The 19,917-nt window shown below is 36.6% G+C and overlaps 1 protein-coding gene across 1 annotated transcript in view; it reads left to right on the forward strand.

Moving 5' to 3' along the window:
• LOC104166030 (estrogen receptor) overlaps positions 1 to 12,369 on the forward strand; it is a gene marked incomplete at both ends in the record, with an annotated part of 27,839 nt that extends 15,470 nt beyond the window's left edge. The window contains one exon of the mRNA XM_009705829.1: positions 12,034 to 12,369. Within this exon, the coding sequence (XP_009704131.1) occupies positions 12,034 to 12,369 (336 nt within the window). The remainder of the gene's footprint in view (positions 1 to 12,033) is intronic.
• Positions 12,370 to 19,917: the final 7,548 nt, after the last annotated feature.

A 19,917-nucleotide genomic window follows, 5' to 3' on the forward strand; every position in this document is an offset into this window, starting at 1 on the left:
AATACTAGTCAGTTGTTGCTGTGCTTTGAGGTTGAATCTGCATTTTTCTCAGCTCAGGGATTAGGCAAGAGCTGAGACTGATTTTGTTAATCTCAATTTTGGGATGCAAGCAGGAGGAAGGTGTCAAATCTGTAGTTCTAACAAGACAGTAGTTGATTTTTTTCTTAAGATTTAGTTTCTGTATCCAGAGTTTTTTCATTTCTGTCTTAACATCCTGGTGTCTAAGGCTAGAACTCTCTAAAGTAAAATGTATATAATTAGTATCACAACTATGGTCTGAAGAAGTTAGTTTCAGATAAGGCAAACTCGTATCAGAAAATCCCATCCATAAATTTGCCATGCAGCTTTAGCTTTGACCCTTGTACATATGGGAGAGCATAGTTAAGGTATATCATTATGTTTTATGTTGATGATATTACATCTTTCATTTGGCACATTTCCATCCATTTATACTCCTATGTATTTAATTAATGATCCCCTGTAGCAATTTGATGTTTTTCATATCTCTTCTCTAACATACATGTTGTAATAGGTTTTTTACTGTTCCATACACAACTGTTTCAAACACGTAAAAATTGCACAGAATTCTCAAATAGCATTCTGTAGATTAAAGTCCAAAAAAAGACTGCAATTTTGTTCAAATTTTCTTTCTAACGTAGGTGTTCTGGAATTTTTATTCCATACAGTGGCCCTCTCTTGATTAAAGTCCTATGGATTTCATACCTTCCTTTTACAGTGCTGTAAGATTCCTATAGTCACTGCAGCAAGTGACAGTTCAAAAATAGTAAAAGTTGTGGGGTTTGGGTTGATTTTTTTTTTTTTTTTTAAACTAATCTCACAATTTACAAACAAGGACATCAGGTGCATAAATTCTGCCTGCTCCTATAGGACCATTAATAATGTACTGAATTCCATCACTGATTCATAGGCAAGAGTTTAAGAATATTTATTTTATGAAGTGTGGGGAAAATTTCCTGAGATGCCTCAGTTGCAGGTTATAAATCTGGCATGCCTGCAGATGAAGTATTCAAGAAAGGTAAAGTTAATGTAGGATGAAGTAAGGCATTCAAGGTTCTGCTGGAGTCATTACTGATCCCGTTATTGTCCACGTAGCTGTGGGAGAAGGAAATCTTTTTCTTTAGGTAGTACTTGATAGTTGTCACATTTCTCTCAGATGAAGATGAAGGTTAAGTGAATATTCTTGGTATACCATCTGGTTAACTTCTAAAGAGTTAACTTTTAAATGTTTTAAAATATTTTTGGTTGTTTTTTTTTTTTTCTCTGAGGTGGTCTCTTAAGCTTTTCTGTTTTAATAGATCTCTTATAATAACACTTTTCTTCAACATTCTTGAATCACGTAGTACTGTGGTTAACTTAAGGTCCACGTTTTTCTCTAGTAGTTCATAGTTCTCTTTATTGAATCTTTTAATTTAAATAGTCTCCTTTTGTTCATTTTGAAGGATTTGCCTTGTTTAATGGCATTAATTCTATCATACGTTTGAAAAATATTCAGTTGTGTCATATCTCACTTCTATATCTGTCTCCACAATTTGGTTATGATGATATACCTTTTAGACATAGTGGAAAACAGCTGTAATCTTTCTTTCCTGTAAATGTAATCTCAGTTTTCCTTCTGCACTGAATTAGCTGAGGTTTCTTAATAAGTTGTCAAAACTGCTAGCTTGTGACTTTTATCTATCATTTAACTTCTAAGCAATAGCTGATATTAATTATTGAGCTTCAGTAAATATGGGGGAAGCTAGATAAAATCTTGATTAAATGTCTCTGGTTAATTTGAAACAAAGGTTATAAGCTATGGTTGCTGAGGTTTTTCTCATAGAAGGTCTCTTAATGCAGCAAAAAAAGTTCATATATATTATTTTTAATAGAGTGGACAGAACTGAAATGTTTTTGGGGCTTCATTCAGGAAAAAATGTAGGCTCCAAGTGGCTCTTGAGCTATGCTGTGGGAACATTTACTTACGACTTTTTGTGGAAATTTTACCTTTTTTTCATCCCACTGTTCTTTCATCTTTTAAAAACTTCTTTCAGTACTGGCGAGTTGTTTTCTTTCTCTCCTGTTATGCTTGCATTTCCTTCTGTGTCTGTTACTGTGCTGCTTCGAGAGACTATTAGACTGTCAGAATATCTGCTGATGTAGTCAACATCTGAGGCAGAATTTTTAGCTGTTATATTTTGTCCAAATGCTTCACTCCCTCTTTCTGAATAAGCCAAAAAGACCTTAAAATTGTATGTTATTATTTAGTGTGTGCAGCCCTGTTTGTACGTGAGGGTAAAGAGGTCACACGGAATAAGCTCCTTGTCATGTCCCTCTGTTCTGGTTGGGTAGCAGGGAAGGGTAGCCTTGTTTTTGTTTATGACCCACTGATGCTTTCTTGAAGATTTTTTTCCGTTCTAGTTTGGAGAAGAATATTCCAATTTACTGTTTCATGGAATGGGGGGTCCCAGCTTCCAAGTGGAGTTTTTACAGCAGTTGCAATCCTGAAGCTCCAACCATATATTTGGTCCAGGTGATCTCTCCTCCAATACAGATCTAGTTTTCCATTTCTTCATTGTTTTAATGGCTTTCTGATGTCTTGGCTCAGAAGCACTTCGTTCTCTGAAATTAAAAGCACCTTAGGTTTATTGTTATTTATTAATTAATTATTTTTATAGTGTGGTAAATAAATGGGAATTTCTAGTTTTTAGCATGCCACATTCTTCCCCTCCTTTCACATGTGACAAGGCAGATTTAAGATCAAATGCTCTTGGGATCAGAGTAACAGAGTGCTAGTGGAATCAGTAGCTATGGCAAAAATTTGCCATAATGTTAAATGCTAGATCCTTAATGAAAAATCAGTTATTTGCCTGGTAGTCTGTTTTTAGCCACCCTGAGACCTAGATAATTCTGTCAATTGTTGAATGCTGATGGCTTCCCAACCCCAAGTCATATGAAATGTGGCAATTAAGGATTTGAATGCTCATGTGCTAGATGCAGACGTTGATCATGTATATGACCAGGGGTATTTACTGTCTTTGAGCAGCCTGAAATTTCATGTTGCAGAGAGAAGACTCTGAGTGTTGTTCCTTGTGCTAAGGAAATTACAGCATTACAGCGCATTTGAAGCCTACATCCTTCACTGTTGCCCTCACAAAGTGTCTGAGAACCCTTCAGAGGTTACTGTGGTACAGGCCAGGGAATAAAAGTCTGTATTTGCCATAACAGTGTGCTATAACCACCTGCCAAGTGCCTCATTAACTTCTAGAGACTGGAGGCTTTCAGTTTTTCTCTTACATTCTCTTGAAATAGTTACCCACCTGTAACCACATGGGAATTCAGTCTGGTTCAGTGTGACAGTGTTGCTGAAGTTTAAGACAAATTTCTACAGGGAAAAGAAAAAAACAATTGGCAAATTTGCCATTGTCTCAGAGAAGAACCTTGCTGAGTTTTGTCTTTAAATGGAGAGAGCTATGCTTCCTTGCTGAATGCTGTATTTGTTCATACTAAAAAGCTAGAGAGTTATTAAAATGATTCTCAAAACCAGAGGTAAATCAATGTCTGATACAACCACTGGAAAGGCTCCAGACTTTCTCGTTTTCCATGTAATTATCTTTTAATGAAATATTATATTAAAACAGAAATTAGTGAATGAAGGATAATGGATTAACAAAGTGAAACTATTTTAGTTTGTCTGAGGAGAACCTTTATTTATTAGACATACTGTTCTGTACTCAGCCAAATAACCATGTAGATAGGGCCTGATAAATGTATGAAGAAATGTACATTTTTAAGATGTAATTGATGGGCTGACAGCATGTACAGAAGCAGCATTTGAAGTAAAGTTTTGTGAGTTTAGAACAGTATCCTGGAAAGAAGGTGGAATTGAAACCAGACTTCTTAGTCAAATGTTTCTTTTTCCCCTTTGTACACAAGCAAAGTGGATTGTTGCCGTTGAATTGTCCCAAAATACAATATTCCACTGTTCTGTCCCCAAAATAAGAAAACAAGGCCATTGTAGTGAACACTTTTGCCAAAAATACTTTATCTTCCTATTCCACCTCACAAAATGAACACTTGTTGAGATTGTAAAGCTAATTATATCTGTATATTTGTTTACTTTTTTTTTTTTGGCCTTTACACACTTAAAAATTCTCATTTAGGAATTATTTTAATTGTGATATTACTTGGGGATAGGTACAGCAATGAGACAGTCCCCATTTAAGTTGCTGATTAATTTTAAATGAAGTCTAGGATCTTTGCTGTGTCTCCACCTCTGTCTGCCTCCTGTTGGTACTGCCGGTCCCTCGGGGTGACACTGGGCATTCGCTGGTTTTGAGCAAGCCTAGGCAGGTCCGCACAGCTCGTGTCTTCTCCTTGCTGAGCTTAGGCAATTTCTGGAGTGCTATAGCTTCTGGTTCTTTACTTGGTTCAGCATTTACAGTTCAATTCTAGCTCTATCAGTCCTGATACTTGAGGCCAAAGATCTTCAATACCCTAATTAGTTTCTCTGACTTCTAAAATGTAAATTTCTCTCTGTCTTTGAGAATTATACTAATGGACTCATACTCCTAAAACTACTTGGCTGTTCCAAATCATGGTTGATGTATGGTTCCTGTAAAGGCTTTATTGTGACCCCTGAAGTGTCTATGGCTTCACTGTAAATATTCCCTAGAAATGGGGCTGTTGCCATACTTGCTGCAGCCAAAACTTCTTATGATTTGTGCAGGAATGTCAGCACTGAAAGGGATTCAGTTGAATGATGGATTAATTGAACGTCTCTTACTTCTCTTCTACGTGTGCTCTGATGCTTTTTAAAACATGTGCTATGAATGCCAAAGGTTGAATGCCAAAATACAGATTAGGATGAATCATGCCTTCCACCTTCATCTGTAATTGGTAGATCATTGATTCTCAAAGTCATGAATAGTCATTAGAGACTCCAAATTACATTTGCCTGCTTTATAACAGTATTTTTTGTCACCAGGTCTTAAAAAACTTTACATGGAAGTCCAGTTTTATGGTCTGCATTGTAGCTGATAGGAATACTGGGGCACTGTGACATGTGATGTGACTTGATCACTGAGCAGACAAACTGATGGCAGAGACACAATATCTGAATGCAAGCCCTGGGCCCTGCATCCCCCCGCTGTGGCTTCTCTCTCTCTCTCTCTCTCTTTTAATAGAAGGTAGTCCTTGTTACAGAGGAGTAAAACACCCCAATTCAGAAAAGGATGAGAGGTATTTTGTTAAAAAATACCCCACATAAACAGACATACAGCATTCATCAACCACTCAGGAGTAGAAAAAATGGCAACATCCAGGTGCACAGACCAAACTCAAATCTGTTATTTATTTATACTAGTGAGTGTCTAGATATCCTTGTCAGAAACTAGGCTATTAAGCACTGTCACTTGAGGCAGGCCTGTTCAAGATTAGACATTAAATTCTGATTAATTGTTTTAGAAGATTTCAGACAATGTTTCTCATTTAAAGTAATTGTCAGCCCACCTGGGTTTTCAGTACAATTTACATTTCTGTTTGATTTTCTAAAAAAGAAATGGATATGAAATAAAGGGGTTGATTGTCTGAGTCATATTCAAAACAAGTAGTTTATTAAGCCTATAAAATTTTAATTTGGAAAGTGATGTTACTTTCCTGTGACTAAATAATGTATTTATGTGCAGAGAACCAAGCAGAAAAACTCTCAAAATCTCAAAGCTCGCAAAATCCCCTTGGAAGGACCATCATACCGAGACGCATTACAATATTAGGACCTACATTGCAGTCACAGCTTCAGCAATCTCCATCTGCTATGAATCTGTCAGTAATGCAATTATATTCCTGACCTCTACTTATGTACAGCAGGTACAGTGACCTTATGTTTCAGAGGAAGCTGTAGGATTTTATTTTATTTCCAATGAAGCATTAAAAACCCACTGAATTCAGTGGATGTGCCTAATGAGGTCTATCTGCAAAGCAAAATTACTGTTAGAGGTCATTAGGAGACAGCTACCTTGCCTGAATCCACCTTTTCGACTCCAAAGCCAGTTGTGCTTAGATGACACTCAGGTTTGTGCCCATAAGGGAACTGTTGGCTTGTTCACACTGTTTTCCTTTTGCCATCACTTACTTTTGCCAGTGGCAGCAATGACACCAAAGTGAGTCTGGACTAAGTCCCAGAGCTCTTAGCGAGCAGTTTAGTAAATCCCTCCTGTATTAGGGCATTTGAGGGAGGCTTTTGGATTTCCAGCGTCTTGAACTCTCACTTCAGTTTCAGAAAAATTCCCCTCCTCCCTATACAAAGGGTTTCTGGCATAGAAAAATCTGGTTTCTTCCATTGTGAACGCTGGTGTAAAGGATTCATGTGACTTCTCTGCCTGTTCTTCTCTGCATGCTCCTTTAATACTCTGATCATCAACTGGGCTGTAGACTCTGGCTTTCTGAAGGATGTCTTCTTATTTATAATCTCTTACTTACCACATAGGTTTAGTCTTTTATTCTAGAGCAGGGTTTGTTTTACAAAACACCAGATATTAGTTCTCTCTGGCAATTTTCAATGTAATTCTCATGAGGTAGATCAATCTTGAAGAGTAACAAAATTGTCTAGAAAAGATGTTTCCAAGCACTTTTGAAATACTCCTTTGACGAACTGATAAAACTGTTAATGCTGCAAGGCTGTGTGTGTATACAGAAGTGTTGTCAGGTGACTTGTGTGTGTCATGCAATGACAGCTACAATTAAATTGGTGGAAAATCAATTTCTATGTATGATATGTACAGTCATGATGTATATTAATAAAGTATATTAATGGTTGATTTAAGTTGCAAAGTGAAATTCTCAAATGTTAGAAAATACAGAAATTATTGATGTAACCTATATTGAACCACCTTATGGTGTGATCTTACTAGTATCTTATTATCCCTCCAGAAAATTGCAAAACTTTTTTTCTGTTGCCACTGTTAAATATGTATCATGATACCAGTAACTGATTTTGCGGATTGTTTGCAAGGTGAAGCACAGAGATGTATTTGAAACAGAAACTTCAAGAAAGTTCAAAGTTTTTTAGTTTGTGGACATTGCTCAGGGCTGACGTCTTACCTTTTTCTGAGGTGATCCAGGATATCGCAGATCAAGGAGAGTTTGTGTTGGTGAGGCTGGGCTCCACGTGCAAAGTGCCTGGAGCCTTCTCAGTGATTGAGGACCACTGATACAGACAGCCAAAAAATGATTTGCTGAAAATCTGTATACTAAAACGCACTTAGAGGACTAGACCTCTGTAGACTTTTGGGGCAGGTTTCATTCCAAAAATATTAGGGAATGTTTGTTTGGTTTGGGTTTTTTTCTGCATTTGCAGATAAACAAGATAAGGTTAAACATACAATTCACTTGACAGTTTTAACTTTCAAAGAAAGGTACTATTTGTAGAAAACAACTTTACTGTATTTTTTTGCTTGCAGCTATTGGAGAGCTGTTCGGAACTCCAGCAAAACTGAAATGGAGCATGAAGAGATGGGTTAATACATAGGCTACAAGTGAATAGGCTTTACAAGGACAGGCAGATGCAGTTTCCATATTAATACCCATCCCTCGTAAGAACAAGTAGAGTGAATGTTGTGCCTATAGGGGAAAGAGAAGATGAAGGTCTTTTGCATGTTCTGTATCATGTTAAGGAAAATAGCACAGTAAGTATTCCAGATAGCAGTGTTGCAAACAAGAGAAAAAGCAATAGTTGTTATGTTTAGGATTTCCAGAATAGTGAACAATAGGAAGTACATAAAAATATCTTGGCTGTTTCAGTTTTATCAAATAACCAGGTTTTTTTCAGTCTTAGTTCCAAGAAAAGTTTGTTGGGTTTTAGCAAATCTATTCCCATTTATTGCAAACAATAAGCATTCTTTACTTGACAAATATACCTACAAAATTTCTAATAATAAAGAAACTGAAGAATATTATATAAAGCAGTTCATAGGAAATATATTTAAGTAGAATAGAATTTGAGATTATACTTATATCTTTAAATCTAAAATGTGTAATTCTGTGGTTCACACAGAGCAAAGCAATTCTTATTCTATTTGTTCTCCTCTTCTTCTTCCTCTGAATATTCTTGAATATTTTATATAATACTGAAGATACAAAGGTGGAGTTTTGTTCTTAGCAGTAGGTAAGAAGAAGATGGCTGTTGGATGGCTGAGATTCAATATTCATCCAATACATTCCTAATTTAGGATTTTTTTAAATAATGTGGAATTTATATTTTGTTTTGTTTTAATCATATGTTGGAAAACATTGGTGAAGAGTTTCATTTGGTTAACATTGCCTCCCCGGTCCATATGCAATTTCATTGCTGCTCAGGTTCTGCTGACTGGAGTATATAATTACTCAGCAGTTTTGAAACCTGCCTCTATATCTAAAAGGCTGACTGAATTTACATATGAAGCTTTATAGAAGTGCCTTGGAAAATCTTGACTCCTGTAGCTTTAAAACTCAAGTGGAATTTGTTTTAGAGCTTTTGCAAGGTACATAGTACTTCCATTTTTGGTAGAATATTGTTTTTCAGAACATTTAGCAATTCAGGTTCCGTTATTGGCTGAACTGTGGAATCAAAATTAATGCATTCATATATTTAAAAAAACCCCTTACAGTATCATTGCACTTTTGGCAATGGATTTGTAGCTCAATAGAGTTGCCTTTTGTGGAATTAGTGACTGTGCATCACTGTTATCTCTTTTTAACAGAGATAAAATTAGATTAAACTGAAGGAGATTAGGAGGCACTTGCATTTTTCAGAGATATACTCACTCCTATTTGGTCTGAGAAAATGAATAATAAAATCACTATGTCACTTGCTCATCTAGGGATTAGGTGAAGATTTAGTAGTAATTTCTATAAGTCTCTGATGAGTATGATGCTTATACAGATTCAAAGACCTTTCTGTGTGATCGTAAAAGCTGCTGATGTGATGCAGAAGGAATGCATGCTCTTACTGACTTTTTTTTTTTTTTTCCAGATGTGGTCTTTACAAAATCCAGTGTAGGCTTACTATGGTTGGTTGGTTGGTTGGTTTTTTTTAAATCCCAAGATAAAAGTGTAACAATAAATTTGTGTGGGGTATCTCCTCCAAACTGGTTATGTGTAACTTTGCTCAATGCACCACTTTTTTTCAAGGTGAAGAAAAGATGGTGGGAAGCTTGCAGAAGAATTAAAAATAAAACTATTGTTCTTATTTAGAATCTAGTTGATTTGTAAGCAGCTGAATGTGCTTATGTTTGCCACCTGCACTCTGTTATGTCAAATTCTCATCACGTCCCTGTTTTTCTCCAGGCAGGTGTGGAGTAAGTAAAAAGCAAAACCAAAAAATCTTTTCTGATCTTCCAGTAATCTATGCCATGGAGACTTAAGCCAAAAGTGCCCTATTTGTTTTTATTAACCATTAATGGATTCTTTTCTCCATCAAATTTGGCCTACAGCTTTCTAGCATATACGAATTTCTAATTTATTCATGCTTTCAGCTTTGTTTCTGCATGGGAAAGAGATCCTCTTCTTGTCTGTCCTGCGCCTTGCATGGGGTAGTTTCCTTTGATACCATCTTGTATTAGAGAAGCAGCATTGGTGTTCGTACCTTATTCACCTTCTTGCTACTCCTGATTTTGTAGTCTTGTGTCTGGCTTGCAGGCCAAGCAGACCTAGTCAATTTAGCTGTTTCTTGCACCAAAATTGTTTACACTTTGGATCATCTTACTTGTCTTTCTCTTATGCCTTTTTAATTTCTTTTATATCTCTTTATATCTAAGAACAGAACTGCACACAGTGTTCATTCTAGTGGGCCTCATGAGTTAATAAAATCTGTGAGTTATGAAGATGCTCTGTCCTCCCTTCCTCTCCTAGTAATTTCTAGCCTTCTATTTACTTTCTAAACTAACTTATCTGATGGTTTTATAATATTATTCTAACCCCAAGATCTTGTTTCTGCATTATGTCGGTTCTGAGTCCACCTGTTTATGAGTACGTTGAACAGTACAGGCCCCAAGGATACTTTTAACTCTTCAAAAGGAAATTGCTAGATGAGCAGCTGTAGAATTTGGGATGTGAGAAAGTTAACAAATGCTTTAGTGTGTATGAACCATGTGGTTTTGTTCATATGATTATGTCTGCATGTTTCACAGAAAAATTTTAATTGAAAAACATTACATTGATATAAAGCATACAACAAAAATAGCTGTTACAGACAGACCATGCATGCTGTTGAGTATTGCAGTGAAGTAAGCTACCAATGAGAATAACTCTAGGATGACGTTTTGCCAAAATAAGTCTTGCATTTTTTCTTAATAGCAAGAATCTCCTCCTCCTCTCCTAAATAGAAACAGTTTAGTGGTAGGAAAAATTGGTATTGCTAAATGAAAAATGGGAGCAGCAATGCACTTCAGACTTCTGGCTTACAGCTGGTTTAACAAATGGGAAAATATAGAGAGGTCAAGTAGTAGGAGTGATGAAAGATTTATGCAACCAGCTTTATCTGGAAAATGCAATAGAATAGAATCAGGCGGCGCACTAGATTTTAAATGAATTGGATGTAAAGTGGTTAATCTTCAAGGACTAATTCAGTGAAAATATCACCATATTCGAAGAAAGAGATTGGGAAAGGACATGTGCTGATATGATCCAACATTTATACGAAGGAATATTGGATGTGAGATGAAGATGTTGCTAACAAAGAGTGGGAATCTAAAGGTTTAAATTTTTGTGGTGTGAAACCCTGAGCAAAGATTGTATTTCCCACTCCCCCACCCATCAGGAAGACCTGTATTGATCGCTTGCAAGTGCTGGCAGTTCTCAAAGCTGTTGTGGTTTGTTTTGTTTTGTTTTAAGTGTTCTTTCTTCTTTGTTTCTTGAATAGTTTGCTGCCTCCTTGTCTGTAGATATTTCTGCTTCTTTTGATTTTTCAAACTGTTTTTTAGTGCTGCTTTTCCATGTTGTGTGAGAACTCCAGAATAAGCCCCATCATAAGCTGCCTTCTCCTCATAGCTCAATTCCTTGTGTGCTTTCCTTATTACTTGCTTGTCCCTTGCCCCCATTTGATGATTGATTTAAGTTTTTAACTCAGTCTGAAAATGCCTTTGCCTCCTCCACTCAGAGCCAGACTTAATCTTCCCTGTATGGTTGGAGTCCACGTGGGCTTTATCATTATATTTTTCTTGTAACCTTTCCACAAAGGGAGATTTTGTTCCACTGTAAGGTCTTATGTTGTTGTTCTAATTGGTATGGCTGACTTGGTAATATCCCAAGGTTCAGGGTCATACGGTGCTAAGCACATTGCAGAAACGTGCAGTAATGGCAAAGACTCTTTCTGTTGCAGTTATTACAGCCTTTTGACAGTAGGTCTCCCATGTTAGATTCTGAGGTTGCAATTATCTTTCCTCTTCTTATTTAGCAGATTTATTTATTTCTACTTATATAGCAGTATTTATTGCTGTGTAGGCTCATCTTATAATGGGAACTTTTTTGGATGGTTTTGTGTAGTTATGAAGATCACAGGCTCAGTAATAGGATGATGTTTAATTATACTAATTGGTGAACTTGAGCAAAACTTTCTTGGTCATTTTTGAGAGCTACTTCTGTGATCCCTCTGGCCCACTCAGATCATTAAGTTATCATTGATTATTTGTAGAATAGTTGTCTGCTAGAGTTTGGAACATACTTTGAAGTTTGTACTGTAAAGAAATATTTATTTATTCCCAATTACTGACTTCCTTTTGTGGGGCTAAGGCAGCTATACAGTGTCACTAGTCTAGAGTCCTGTGCAAGGCCGTCTGATCTGAATTTTAGGAAGGAATGCACTGTTCCTGACATCATACTTTTTAAAATAGTTTTTCTCTCCGACTACTGATGTAAGATGCCATATATAGGAAGAAGTCTTCAGAAAATAAACCAAGAATTAATGCTACCTGGGTCCAGCAACTACGGATGGCTGAAGCCATGTGTATATAATACATATGTTCAAGGAAAGGAGTTCATTGCGTTCTTGTGTGTCTCTAGGAATCCGGAAAGACCGCAGAGGTGGGCGAATGATGAAACAAAAACGTCAAAGAGAGGAGCAGGATTCCAGGAATGGAGAGGCTTCCTCTACAGAGCTGCGAGCTCCCACCCTATGGACCAGTCCACTGGTGGTTAAACATAACAAGAAGAACAGTCCAGCCCTGTCCCTGACGGCAGAACAGATGGTCAGTGCCTTGCTGGAAGCTGAGCCACCCATAGTTTATTCTGAATATGACCCAAATAGACCATTCAATGAAGCCTCTATGATGACCCTGTTGACCAACCTTGCAGACAGAGAATTAGTGCACATGATCAACTGGGCAAAGAGAGTTCCAGGTAAGGAAAAAAAAAAAGCCCCAGTGGACTATAAAAGCCTCTACATGACAAACCAATACAAAAAAGACATACTGGTTTTCACACTACATATTCTAATTTCATTCAAATTGTTCACTTAAGTATAAATACATTAAAAATCACAAATTTTATGTTATATTGGTTGATAAAAAACTATTGTGCAATATAAGTGACTTTTGAAGAAAGATTTATTCAAGAAAAGATATTTCCCCACACTGTTGAATGTTGGACAGGTTTTTGATTGCAAATCCTTTTTTTGGATAAAAACCAGCAAAATTAAAGGTTAAAACAGGTTACTAAAAGCCAAATCTAAGCAATTTGATCTAATCAAATTATGTTAATTATTTAGGTCCCTTTTGAAAAAAGGGTTACTCTCATATCTGTAATGTAAGCCATAAGTTCAACATCAGTATTGAGCCCATAAGTATTAGTATTATTTATTTAATTGCCAGTTTATCTTTTTGGCCATAAATTACAGATCTTCCCTGACTTTTGGGTCTGAAAAACAGAACCAGAATAGCAATTTTTATATGAAAATTTTTTCCTACTGGAACTAGATGTTTTTATCTTTGCCATTTTGGTGTATCATGGTTGCTGAGCTATGACTCTTCTTTTCTGGAAGGGAATCACAGAATTTGGGGAAGTATGTAATGTTTTTGGTTGATTGTGTGTTACACATTCATTCATGTGGTTTAACTAATTTATATCAGTGAAATGAGGGAGTAGTTTTGTAATTAAAGTTCATAATATTTTCAAATTTCAGTCTACAAGACTACAAGTTAACTATAAGTTAACATTTAAATGGTTATTAGAAATTTATTGCACATGCTGTACTTTTAGCTTTGTAAAAATACTGGCATACACAGTAATTTATACTTTATAATTCTGTGGGATTCTGATCTCTTAGATTTTTACTGTAGCCATTTATTTAATTACAAATATGTAGCTGCTTTGTGAAGGGATGTTAGAAAACACTACCACAGCACTCACTCACATAGTGCAGTATCTCAACAACATTATACCCGGGTTATGCCATTTTTCTACTTTCTTTCCTTTAAACTTGGCATGACTCTTCCTGGTAAATCAATAACCCATAAAATCTGAGTCTTTTCCAGTCCTCATGGGTTCCCTTTTTACCACTTTTCACATGTCACTTTGCGGGCTCCAGCTATGATCAATGAGAACCTCTGTGTGTTTCATTTCTCATCGTATCTTATAAGAAATCACCTGAGAATTTTATTCTTGACAAAGTCACAGCAGTTAAGGCCTGATCCACAGTCTGTTCGAGTCAAGGGCAGGGTCTCCTGTTAATTTTGGTATGCTTTGGATCATGCCTTTACAAAATGTTTTTGAAAAATGAACATATGTCCATAGCATTAAAGCTATTCACTGTCAAAACAGCTAAATTCAAATGACTTTTCTACTGATTTTAGAGATGTAATTAGTCTAAGTCTGTTAAAATCCTTTAATTTACATTCAACATGAATATACCACATTCTAAATTCATTATGCTGTCCAACTGGGAACATTTGTCTTAACTATCAAAGTCAAATGTCATTGAATGTAATTAATGAAAATATTTAGATACAAAGCAACACTGTTAGGGAGCTCAGATCTGTTTTTTATTCAGGAATCTCTCTAAAACTGCTTGTCACAAGATGATTACATCTGGTGAAGATCAAAAAACTGCCTGGTTCACCAAATATACCCTTTATTTCCTAAGCAAGCTTCTGAAATTGGAAAAGCAAGTGTGTAAGGTTATCAACTATTTGTGTATATCCAACATATTTTACATTTAAATAAATGTGCCTGTTAATTGCCAAAATAGCTCCTAAGGAGAAACTAAGCCAAATGGCTCTATGTATATGCATTAGTAAGTACTCTAACAGGTGAGGTTTGATATAAAACTGGTGAACTATGGTTAAAAACCCCACAAAATCCCTTCCCAGTCATAGTTTGATCTATTAGGCACTGTACAATCATACCAAAGAGAAGTCCTAAAGCAGAAGAGATAGAATATGAATAGTTTGGGGATTCTGAAAGTGCTGGACACCTAGCTGGTTCATGGTGTTGTGGCTTGGAGGACAGTATGCATGAGCAAAAGCAGAAAATAAAGTATTTTAGAAAGTTGATTTAAAGGAATTCAGGTCCAATTGTTTACCCACCTCTAAAACTTGGGTCCTCTGAAAGTAGGAATTTTGGGGCTAGGTGCTTAAATCTTTTTTTTTTTGATCTTTCGTTTGGTCCCTAGAAAAGGTTGAGTGTTCTTAGTTGCTGATATTAAATCTCAGAAGTAGTGATCACCTTTCAAAGACAGGGCCTTTGCTTGGACCGCTTGCCTAAGTTTCCTTCTGCTGGAACGTACTGACAATACATGTACAATAAGAGAAATGTATCTGGCAATGGAAGTAGTATTTTCACCTCCACAGTATGTTGCCTTTGAATACTCCATTATTACTAGGAATTATGTAATAGTGCTTAATTAGAGAGGATTTTCTTATACTTTATGCATAAACAGAGGAACTGAATAACTTTTCTGTTAGGTGAAGTATTTTGTGGAGCAGCATTGTGGGATTACACTCAGCTATTCTCTTAGCTAATTTGCTAATGTTTCAAGCTTTGGAATCAAGGATAAAAACATCTTTTTCTAAAAAGCGAACATGCTTTTCACCAGCAGAAAAAAAGCAGTTACAGGAAACAACCTCTCCTACGCACACCTCTCAAGCCTTGGAAGCATTGCACAAGTTCGTTTAGCTAAATGCAGGCACTTAGCTGATGGAAAGCAAGAAACAAAGTCAATACAAGTGGCTGGTTGAAAGCATGTTTGTTGAGGAAGGAAGAAATTTATATTAATGGAGCAGAAATGCAATGAAGATACAGCTTACAAATAAGTGTAAGGACTTTCAGGGACATGTTTGGAGTTTTTTTTGCTGTGTAGGCTTTAAAGAAGAGGGAGTGTGTCAAAGCAACTAGTAAACACATTGTTTTGGTCATCCAGTCTTTCTGGTGATGTAAATAGGTGGGCATGGAAGAAGAAACAGCTAATTAGAAGTCATACTGGATAGAAGTGAATCTATTCTACAAAAAGGAGTAATTAAAATTAATTTACGATGGACTGTGTAGTATAATGTAGGCAGATATCTGTTACAAAGGCATGCTGAGGACAATCTCCAAAATGAGGTGAGTACCTTTTTGCGGACATGCCCTGATTGGGAAGGTGAGAACTGGTCTAAATCTTTATTGCAACTTGTTCAGCATTAGTTCAAACTTGCTTAAATTGACTCTGCAGTCTTGGTGGTGCTAACAGATTGCTGGGGAAAAGAGTACTTGTGGCAGCTTCTTGTGCATAACCTTAAAAAAATGATCTTCAATATTTAAGTACAACATGATTTTTAACTGAGGTCATGACAAAGTTCTCCCATGACGATGCAATCCATGATGTGCCAAGTGCATAAAAGCTTGTTTTAATTTTCCTTTGAAACCTTGGCCACTGGTATAAGTGGGTCTGCCAGATTACATGAACAAAAATCTTCTACAGTCTCCTATGACATATACAAAAAATTCAGGATGCCCCACAGGACTTGCTTTTTACATGGTCTAATGGGGATTTTGGCTTAAACCCTCCCAGATGGCCTCTCTAAGACACCAGTGGTGCCTTCTGATTACCCCAGCCAGCTGGAATAGCAAGCAGCTGCACATGAGGTGGGTGCAAACAGATGGTGATGGGCTAGACTTTACATACACATGTAAATTGAGCCTTTTATCATTTAATTGGGACAAATCACTAAAAATCACATGTAGGCTAGGTATCAGCATAGATGAATGAATGTTCTGCTCATTTTTGAATCACGTATTCCTGAAAGAAATGGCTTTCTGTTTTCTTCTTGGTTTACATAACATCTTGGGGATACAGTACCACATTCAGTCTCATAGAATGCATTTTTTTAGATTAGTGAATTTTCATCATGGTCTTTGATGCAATGAGCAAACTGCTTTTCTACAGAAATGCTCATATGTCAAAGGAATTAATTTACTGTATTTCAGTATCCACTTACTGTGTATATCATTTAATATCTGGAGTACTGTATTCTCTAAAGGAAGCTGGTATTTTCAATGTAATTGTCAATAATTTTTTAATGTATAAACTTTTGAGATGGTAAGATGGTAAGAGACTTATACAGTGAGCTCATGGTAAAGAGTGTAGCTTTAAGGAAATTCTATTGCAAGGGTGAAATCTTTGGCACTGCTGCTACAATCTTGTATAACTATTTACTACAAGTACAGTAGCTGTACAACTTAATAGCCCTAAAATGGTACACTGGGCATGCAAGCTTTGAAGTTTTGAGATGATTCACGGTGCTGTACTTATTTCACGGCTTCATGAACCGAGGAGATAAACATTTTGGCACTGATTTTTTTATTTCAAAGCCACAGAAGTTGCTGTTTTCTTAAGATATTGTTTTCCTATTTGACCTTCTAAACTGCTGTGTTTGTTAAATTAGGAACATTGTGTAAAGAGGCCAACAATAGCTACAATTTTACACTGTACTTCAGTGACACCAAACCTTGAAAAAAAAAAGTCAGCTTGCAGTGGAAGGAAAGAAATCTTATACAAGAGTGGGGTGTTAATAACCCTTCAGGTGCAGGACAGTTTACAGAGCTTCTAAGTGCAGTGATCCTCCTGGCAATAATTTACACTTAGCTTAAAAAAAAAGGAATGGCTTGCAGTTCTTGTAATAATTTTTGATAAAACTTCCAAAATATCTGCTTTATAGTCTATTCTCCTTTGACTGATGGGCTTGCTGTGGAGATTTGTAAAATGTTATTACAAAACCCACCCCTCTGCTTATCTGTTTAATCTGTTGAAGTGATAGTCTTAACTGCTCCCCTGACTTCATGGGGGAAAAGTGAGGAAGTAAGTAGATCTGCAGGCAAAAGAGAAATGATAACAAGCGTCTGGATCTTACAGTATGGCTGCTTTTTGCTAATTTAATTTCTGTGAACTTTCTATTCATTACCATGGACGTAAGTGATAAGGATCAATCTTCGTAGTGGAATAAGGCAATCACTTACTATTTGAATTTGAACATCAGACTGAGAGGTATCATGCAGTAGCATGATTGTGCAGGGCAGCAGAGTTAAAATTGTTGAATATGACATAAAAGCTTTCCACCCTGTGTTTTCTTAGTCTGGGAAGCATCCTGAGTCTTACATGTCTATATTGTGTAAAGCCAAACAACCCCCTCTTTCCATCCTCCTCCCCCAACTTCTGGATGCTGCATGAGACAAACCCACTCTTGCAAGTAGCTTTTATTTTTATTATCTACAGAATTGTCTTTTAGGGTTTTGAAACACAATGAGGTGTATTTCCTCCTGTAGAGAAATTTAAATGAGAGAAAAGGACAAAAGCACGTGACACAATGGTTTACCAGTGGGAGACCGAGGGGAAGACACTGATTCTAAAGGACAGGGAGACATCTCTCAGAGTTGTGTCAGACAGACAGCTTGTGTCAGACAGAGAAAATCCAAAGCTGAGAAGAAAGAGTTCAGCAGAAGTGCTTGGAAAGGAACATAAACTTTGGCTGCAGGTATCTATGGGAGCAAAACCACAGCCAGTGCTTTCACTAGCTGACGACTGGAAGAAAATTATAGCAGGAGAAAAAAGGATCAGGGTCTGAATAACAACTTTGATATTGGAAATTTAAGAGGTATCGTAATGTAATGGTTTGCAAACTGCAGGGAGTCCCTAGAGTTAGGGATATATAAGAGGAGATAAATGCATCAGGACTATGGTTAGCATGCTGGCCAGCATCAAGGAAACTCCAGGTAGGAGAAGAAGTAGAGAGCACATGCAAAAGGACCAGGGGAAGAAGATACTGGGAATCAGTCAGAGGAGCCAACAGTAAGGTCAGCAGCTCAATCCTGGGCCTCTTGTTCCCTGGGCTCTGCCGGAGGACAGTCCTTTGTTCAGGGCCTCTTCGAAGCAAAAGGGTCGGGTTGTTGCCGGTTCCCCTTGCCACAGGAAGAGCTTGGGGTGTTGTCTACTCACTATCCCTGTGAGCAGGGATCCCCATTTCCTCTTCTAAGCCATCGTCTTTGAGCTTCACACCCCACTTTTTCCCCAGGAGTTTCCTGGCAGTGGGGATTACAAGAATGTATTCAAACTGGGTCACGTAATTTGCATAAATTTTAAATCAAGGGAAGCAGGAAAGGAAAAGTAGTTAGAGAATCAATTTGAATCTTTCTTTAGAGAACCTTTGAATGAGCTCAGAAGTATATCCTCGAGGATTTTCTGACACATATCTTGCAACATTTCATAATGCTTTGTTTATTTTTACTAGATTTTTTTACAAACTCCTAAAGCTAATTCTGTAGCTTTCCAGATTGTATTTCTTTATCCAGAAGAAGAAAGAGATTCTGAAGAGTAAGTAATGTGTTGATGCCATTATGCGAGTGCATCTGCTTGTATCCCTTTTAGCAACAGTCTGTGGCCACAATTAAAAGCTCTACTTCATATGCGAGGTGATATTTCATTCAAAAGCATGATAAATGTCAGTAATTCTTTCTAATAGTACAAAAATATAATATTAGAGTAATTCATAGAGAGTGCTATATTGTCCTCTCATTCACAGAGGTAGTTACTTTGTGTAGAGAAGCGACTGCCAGAAGCTATTGGATCAAGCATGTTATCCAACCTTCTAGCCTCCTTCAGTTTAGGAAAGCTGTAATAAGATATAAGTTTATAAACAAGTATAGAGTGAAAGTGACTGTCTTTTACTTATGTTGCATGTTCTCTATGCACAGGACCAAAAAATGGCTATGACTTTTCTTTTAAGTAATGAGTTTCTGTTAAAATGGAGGTGAATGTGTGTAACATGCTGTGAAAATGCACTTTTTTTTTCTCAAATAAATTGTGTTTTGTATATTTAGAAAAAAAAGAAATATAGCTAACAACATTCTTCATGAGATTTGTCCAATAAATCAGTAGTGGTTGGAACCCCAGTATTTCTTTTTAAATGCTATAATATTTGTTTTCCCAGAGGTGTCATCATTCCCTTCTTTGTTTGTGGAAGTGAATAGTTTGAAAAACAATTAATACAGGCATCCAAAGCCATCCATTTATTAACTCAGCACAATAATTATGTTCTACACCAGATGATTTTTTTAAAAAACAGCCTTCTTTAGAGTGGTGAACCTCAAATACATCTCTCCATCTAAATATCCCTGAACAGCGTATGTGCTGAAATTTAAATTTAAATCTGAAGGCAAATGTAGCCTGTAAATCTCTGTTCCTACAAGTATGCACATATCCAAATACATTTATTAAGACTATGGAACTCCTCCACATATGTAAAGTTCCTTGTGTACACAGGGGTTTTAATTTCAAGACCCAAAGTGCTATTACAAGGCCAACTCTGTTCAGGACTTTCCAGGGTAAGAAATATTTGAATTTGAGCTTTGAGGCTTCCCAACAAGCTGTCTCAAAGCACAAATATCTTCAGTAACCAAAATTAACTTACTGTAATTAAT

This window comes from Cariama cristata, unplaced genomic scaffold, assembly GCF_000690535.1.
Source record: "Cariama cristata isolate BGI_N322 unplaced genomic scaffold, ASM69053v1 scaffold28058, whole genome shotgun sequence".
Classification (NCBI taxonomy): Eukaryota; Metazoa; Chordata; class Aves; order Cariamiformes; family Cariamidae; genus Cariama; species Cariama cristata.